This window comes from Primulina tabacum, chromosome 14, assembly GCF_025594145.1.
Source record: "Primulina tabacum isolate GXHZ01 chromosome 14, ASM2559414v2, whole genome shotgun sequence".
In the NCBI taxonomy this organism is placed as follows: Eukaryota; Viridiplantae; Streptophyta; class Magnoliopsida; order Lamiales; family Gesneriaceae; genus Primulina; species Primulina tabacum.
Genome location: NC_134563.1, coordinates 3,064,308 through 3,071,597, shown reverse-complemented (window position 1 = coordinate 3,071,597; position 7,290 = coordinate 3,064,308). Strand labels below are relative to the sequence as shown.

The window sequence follows — 7,290 nt, the reverse complement described above, 5'->3', positions numbered from 1 at the left end:
TTTAGTCTGGTGTTCGAGAACCAGCGAGTGTAATTATATGGTTTGAAAGGGAGCTGGAGCACAATCTAGACTTCCATTGGCCGCCAAGCTTGATAATACGCCCAAAGTCCCTTAACCTGGTGCTGTTCGATTCTTGAATTCAAATTTAATTTAGCTATGGAGATAGCTCGCAGTTCGAGAACTCGACCATATTCTCTCACGAGCTATTCGATTCCATCAAGCTTTCATTGGAATAATTTCGATTCTATTTATATTGCGAACATATCGAAATTTACGCGCAGGAAGAAAATTGTTCTCAAAAGGCCGTTGAATTCGAGGCAGGACTGCTTGATCAGAGCAAATTTATCCAATGATGGCGGAATTGCTGTTGATAAGGAGGGAAATGATGATTTTATTCTCGAAGACATCCCGCACCTAACTGATCACCTTCCCAATTTGATGGTATTTTTTAATGTTATTGTTGTCTATGATCTTATTTTTTATTCAGTATTATTGAATATGGAGGTGTTCATTTTTGTAATTTTCCATTGATTAGTGGTACACTAATCCTTTGAAGAACAGCCAAGCTTATGCCATCAAGTAAGTCGTCATTTTACTCTGAGCGTGATGAGTATGCAATGTTTTTGAGATTGTTGTATTTGAAATTTTTTGGAAATAGCCACGGTATTGTAATAAGAGGAATCATTTATCATTTTTCTGTGGCAGGAAGACATTTGTCGGCCCTGATGATGTGGTGGCGCAAAGGGTAAAAACTTTTTCACTCTTAATGTTGGCTGATAAAGTTATGCACATTTATAGAAATTATTAATACTTGGAAGGTTACTTTTTGGGTTTAGATAGTTGTTCAGAAGGACAGTCCAAGGGGAATACATTTTCGTCGAGCAGGACCTCGAGAAAAGGCATGCAAACTATCTAAAATAATTATCTTGACATTGTTGGTAATTTGTGAGAAAGGCAAAGTGATGTTCCGGAGAATGCTGTCTAAATATTTGTTTTTCTAAATTTAGGTTTACTTTACACCAGAGGAAGTTCGTGCGTGCGTTGTGACTTGTGGTGGTTTATGCCCGGGAATTAATACAGTTATACGTGAGATAGTATGCGGTTTGAATTATATGTATGGTGTTGATGATATTCTAGGAATTCAGGTAATCTTCTTTTTACTCTTTTCATTTTCATTGTCTCGGCCTTGGAAGTTCTGAAATAGCTCCATATTAATTTATTTACCTTTTTTTACCTAAGTTGGTGATAGAGCTCTTGTTTCTTTCTAATAATTCCTCTATCCATGCTGCCCGTTATTGTTGGATAGCATTTCACATGCCCTGTTAATGTTATCACTGCTTAAACAACTGGATATCCTTTAATGTTAGTTTGAACACTGTAAATCAGGATGATGGTTTCTGCTCTATGGCTTGGTGTTGGATGTAAACATAAAAGATAAATAATAACCAGTCATTTCTTCAATTTTTCACGTCACTTTGTTACCATGCCTGATTTTTCATATGTGGCCTGTTCGATCTCCTTAGGCAAGATGTCTTTAAGTAAATTCAATATCCTGTTATCACGTGGGTAGTTCTTCTCACCTGACTCGATTAATGGTGATGACAACTTTCAGGGAGGATATAGAGGGTTCTATTCAAAAAATACCATTCAATTGACGCCGAAATCCGTAAACGATATCCACAAACGTGGTGGAACTTTATTGCAAACTTCCCGAGGAGGTCATGATACCAGCAAGATAGTTGATAATATTCAGGACCGGAAAATAAACCAGGTGTTTATATATTTACCACAACAGCACAAAGCTGTTTAACTAATTTTGGAACTGCTGAAAATGTTTAAGGAATCCAGGTATACATAATTGGAGGCGATGGGACTCAAAAAGGAGCAGCTTCTATATTTAAGGTGTTGATTAAATTGTGTTTGGATTTTGACCTATTTTCCAAGTACTTCTGTGAAATGCTGATATGTATGTCTTGTAGGAAGTGGAGAGGCGCGGACTTAAAGTGGCAGTAGCTGGAATTCCTAAAACAATTGATAATGATATAGCTGTAAGTTCTATGGTTCTGATCTTTTTGGTCTTTCCAGTAAAGCCCAGTATTTGTGATTTTTTTTGTTCCTTATAAATTATGTTCCCATTGTTGTCAATATGTTTATGATTGGATTGTAAACCTTATTGTAAACCTTAAAAAGGGCATGAAAACCCATGCAAACATCAAGATCTTGTCAAAGTGGGATGTCATCATCTCTCCAATGCACTCACAAATGAATAAGATGGGAAGAGTGCTTATTGTAAATGTAAATATTTGGATATCTTAAATCTGAGGATTTTGACTCAATATATATATATATATATATATATATATATATATATATATATATATCCTCGTGTCATTTTAGCAATTGATAATACTCATGTGTCATTATGAAACTCTGTCTTAGCTCATGGAAGTACCTAATTTTGCATCATAGGCAAACGATTGTTTTGACCCTGTTGAGCTAAGGTGCCATATGCAGAATGGGAAATTCTCTTCTCTTGAATGGAACCAGCAACTTAGATATAAGTTCTTTTAGGTTCTGGTTTGACTGTGATTATCTAGATTATGTTTAACTCAATTTATGTGAGACTATGTGTTCTGTATATTTTTTCAGTTTCTTGTGTTTCTTCCTGTAATGAAATAAACAGGTGATAGACAAATCATTTGGATTTGATACCGCTGTAGAGGAGGCTCAGAGAGCAATAAATGCGGCACACGTGGAAGTTGAGAGCATCGAAAATGGGGTCGGAATTGTGAAACTAATGGGTCGGTACAGTGGTAAGGGGATTGAATGCTGTGTGAAAGCAGCAGATGGTATCTTGGTGCAAAATATCAATGTTTTTTGTATTTTCCGTGATTGTTTAATCATTCCGCAGGATTCATTGCCATGCACGCCACTTTGGCCAGTCGAGACGTGGTAAGAAAACCTCAGATCCATCCATCAGTTGCCCTTATTGTACTTTTTTCTCTTTTATTCATCTCAGTCATGGAAAAATTGTATATCATGTCATACTGGTTTGTTTATGATTTTTTTGGGTCAACCGTGTGATGCTCGTCTATCTTTAAACTCTTACAAAAATATTATCGACACTGATTTGAAATGTTGCAAGTAAGGTTAGTTTGCTAAGGAAAATCTCAAAATGCACCATTAACATTATAATACAATTATTAACGACTAACGTCACAGAAGGTGATTACATGCTATTTATGAATATGTCGAAGGGGCGTGACTGCACTATAATTTTAACATTTTTAGGTCTGCTTATAGGTTTTAATTCATGGCAGGATTGTTGCTTAATTCCAGAATCCCCATTCTATTTGGAAGGCCGAGGTGGGCTCTTTGAATATGTTGAGCAAAGGCTCAAAGAAAATAAGCATATGGTGATTGTGTTGGCTGAAGGAGCAGGACAGGAATACGTTGCTCCGAGTTTGCATGCTGTTGGTGAAAAAGATGCATCAGGGAACAGGCTATTATTGGATATTGGCCTTTGGTTAACACAAAAGATTAAGGTATCCTGGAGATAATATAATATGCATATGCGCACATCTTTAGTCAGTTCAATTTGTTTAATAAAAAATAAATTTTAATTAGATGTGCTAACTTTTTGGGTCTTTATTGCTACTTTCTTATCATAATCATGGTCCTTGAACTTCAATCTTTCATGTAAATCATTGTGATTTGTTTACTCATTTTTGTCCGCTTCTTAAGCTGTCTTTCTTTCCATATTAAAAGTCTTTGTCACATTCATTTATATCAAGTAAATTCAGATGGTTGTTAGACCTTCTGTCGCAATAACATGTATGGATATTCTTTTGAATATGAATTTGAATAGTTCTCCCTTCCTTGTCAGGATCATCTGGTAAACATAATTATATTGTCATTGCTGACGCAAAGGGGCTATGTCCTGAACTCCTTATAATCTGCAATTAATTGCCTTGCATGTGTACATAATATGTTATATATCAGGGACTTGATGTATGAAAGGGGGAATAATTTTTCCTTTTATTTTCTGTTTGAGTTACAAGTAATTATCAGTGCATCTAAATTTCTGTTTCTTATTTTGTTCCCCAGGATCACTTTACAAATGTCCGGAAGATGGAAATAAATATGAAATATATAGGTAATAAAAGTTCTGCATGATTTTTCCTAAACCTTAGCTGATCTGCTTTCATTTGATCACTGTAGGATGTAATATTTTCTATATGGTATTCATATTTGTCTTGTAACAGTCCTAAAAAATCTTTGCCTTTTCGAATTTTGACTTGTCCATGAATGGTTAGTGAAATTGTTCTTGATCGTGTTTGCTGGTTTGTATTTGATACAAAATAGTTGATTAGTAGTTCAGGTTAGAATAGGCATTTGTTTATAGAATGAAGAGCAACTTGGTTTCAAGAGCTCCAGTCAACCAGTTGACAAAAAACTATTTGTTTGTACCTTTTAAGTTAGAAAGCTTCGTTAACAACATCTTTTAACTCGTGTCTATCCAGTAAGCCATAGCTGACTTCTGAATTTCTTTATAAATTATGCTCTTTTATAATTATATTGTTGGGATTAAAATATAATTTTGATTTATCGAGCATGGTTCATCAAAGGACATGCTTGGCATTTTGTCTTATACCTAAATGTTGCCTTCTTACTATATACCTTCCAGTTCTCTTTCTTTTTGACAATTAAGTTGCTCATAGTCGATTTTATCTCGACTATTTTATTATCAAATTTATATACCTCGACTTTAGTCAATATCAAGTGTTTATTAAGAGGATAGGACACTGGAGTATTCCATTTTCACTTGTCAGTAAAATGTCGTGACGTTTTGAAGAAAATAGACTAAATCTCCTTCGTTTGATTCATTGATGTTTCATCCCTACAATGGAGATTTTGGCTGTGTTTTGTGTTTTTTCAATTGTTAACTCTTGCATGATAGTATTTATATTTTAAAACGTAATCGAGTGAGTAGAGATGGCTTAAATAATGGTTCGAAATGTTACGACTTCAATTCAATCGCAATATCTCATGTAGATAGCTCAAGTGTCTGATCATTTCTGGAAGCTTTGGCGATATGTATTAGGTTGCCGCCTACACTAATGAATATTGATGTTTCAGCTCAAGAAGATTCGATGTATTTGTTGATCCTTTCGCAGACACACCAACTTTTTAAATGCAGCAATAACTGCATCTTTTTTCGTTGTGTATTTTTTTTGCCCTAACAGGATATTAATTGCATTAGTGAACTGTCATCTTCTGCATTTTGTTAGGTCTTAGTTCCATCTCACCAAGTCGGAAACTATTTCTTACTGTCAATGATCTTCATCCCTCAAAAATCTCATGACAGTGGATGAGTTTATCCTTGAATATGCGATTGTCATTCTAACTTTAAATTTTGCTTCTGAATGTGCATAATACTTCTGCAGATCCTACATACATGATTCGAGCTGTTCCAAGTAACGCATCGGATAATATCTACTGTACACTTCTTGCACATAGTGCTGTGCATGGAGCCATGGCTGGATATACTGGATTCACTGTTGGGCCTGTAAACAGCAGACATTCTTATATTCCTATCAGTGTAAGCCCCTTTTACAAATAATAATATTAAATATTTTTTAGTACGTGAATTATCACCTCTATAGGCAGGCAGACTTGGATTGAAAGTGATAAGATAGACAAAGATTTCAGAATTGTGTGTGTAAGTCATGGATTCGTTGCCTTTTGCTCAGTTTTATGTATAAGAAAGCAAATGATTTTGGATGTGATACCCGATTATATTATTTGTTTGGGTCATTTGACTATGCTTTTCTGATTAAGCAACACGGAGTTATTACAACTACGTGCCATCTATGTTTCAGCGAGTTACAGAGACCCAAAACACCGTAAAGCTGACTGACAGGATGTGGGCTCGGCTTCTCACTTCAACAAATCAACCTAATTTTCTGCCAAATCCTGAGGTTCTGCTGGATGGAGTTAACAAGCAGGTCATCGATGATATCAACAACTTGAAGATTACTTCATCTTAAAATTGACCTATCCATCCTTGATGATTCCCCCCCTCTAAATTTGCACATCGCACAAACAAATTCTTCATTGCCTCTTGCTCTCTTGCCGAGTGCCTCGATGCTCATTGCTATCGTGGTTAATTGAGCAAAGCCTACATTATTCTTCCTGTATCCTTTAAGAGCCAGGGCATTAGTTTGATTCAAGTAATAAACATCGTGGGTTTTTGTATCGATATACACTATGCGGTCCTGTTTTTGTTCAAGTATTTCGAGTTCAGGTGTCGAAATTTTTTTTCTTGGAGATACTGTGAATCAACCCATGTATTATTGTGATATGTTGACTGAGAAATTGGTGAAGTTTCTGTGGATATAGAGAGTATATGTTTTCTCTTCTTTGTTGAATGAATCAATTAGTATAATCTACAATTACACAATATACACAACCAAATAATCATATAATTCCTTAATGGAAAGAGTAACATATTTTGTTTCCATGTACTAAAATATCCTTGTTTTTTCTACGTTCCCCTTCAAGTTGGTGTAAAAATATTTATCAAACCTAACTTGACACTGAACTCTTCGAATTTTGGTAAAAAGAAGTCACTGATAAATTAATGTATCAGCAATTTGTTGTTAAGAAAAGATAAATGACAGAGAGAGAATCTCACTTTTCATCTTTCTTCACTGAAATATACATCAGTCTCAATATGTTTAGGCTGATCATGTTGGAGTATCCAATTCGTAATAATGATAGCAGACTTATCATCATCAAACAATTTTATTGGGATCTCAGTATCATTTTTGTCAACAATATTTAACACACTCCATTAATCACAATATTTAGTTCAGCCTCAATACTGCCTCAAGGCTCAAGCTACTATGACAAGTGACTGGCATTGTTAAGTGTTGAAACCTATTTTCAATCATCTGGATACTATCCAACAAACCACTTTAAAACAAAAACTTTCTGCTGAAGGGGTCAGAACAATGCTACACAGTTGGTTGTTGTAAGAACAAGATTCACCAAATAACAGATGTACAAAATAAAGAGTAGGAGATAAATGAGACATGTTTTTTTATGGAAGCTCGAAAAAAATCCTTCTACGTTTCTCTTTTTCCTTGTGCAAGAAAGATTCCACTAGAATACTTCGATCAATACAACTTGTACAGATCCACATCAGCTGGTCAAACCTTAACCGATGAAACTCCAAGACAAACTCAATAAAACCAACGACTATCTGCTCAAAAACAAAATATTCAG

General features: G+C 35.1%; 1 protein-coding gene across 1 annotated transcript; it reads left to right on the top strand.

Moving 5' to 3' along the window:
- Positions 1-36: 36 nt before the first annotated feature.
- Positions 37-6,422, top strand: LOC142524316 (ATP-dependent 6-phosphofructokinase 4, chloroplastic). Its single transcript, XM_075628244.1, has 14 exons — positions 37-441; positions 536-579; positions 706-745; positions 837-899; positions 1,008-1,145; positions 1,613-1,771; positions 1,849-1,902; positions 1,980-2,048; positions 2,684-2,813; positions 2,912-2,952; positions 3,321-3,545; positions 4,108-4,156; positions 5,448-5,602; positions 5,883-6,422. The coding sequence occupies exons 1-14, from the start codon at positions 157-159 to the stop codon at positions 6,048-6,050; spliced, it is 1,620 nt and encodes a 539-aa protein (XP_075484359.1). The 5' UTR covers positions 37-156; the 3' UTR covers positions 6,051-6,422.
- Positions 6,423-7,290: the final 868 nt, after the last annotated feature.

Coding starts and splice junctions, on each gene's coding strand:
- LOC142524316 (XM_075628244.1), top strand. CDS start 157: ATGGAGATAGCTCGCAGTTCGAGAACTCGACCATATTCTCTCACGAGC. Junction 442..535: donor ATCACCTTCCCAATTTGATG/GTATTTTTTAAT, acceptor TCCATTGATTAG/TGGTACACTAATCCTTTGAA. Junction 746..836: donor ATGATGTGGTGGCGCAAAGG/GTAAAAACTTTT, acceptor TTTTGGGTTTAG/ATAGTTGTTCAGAAGGACAG.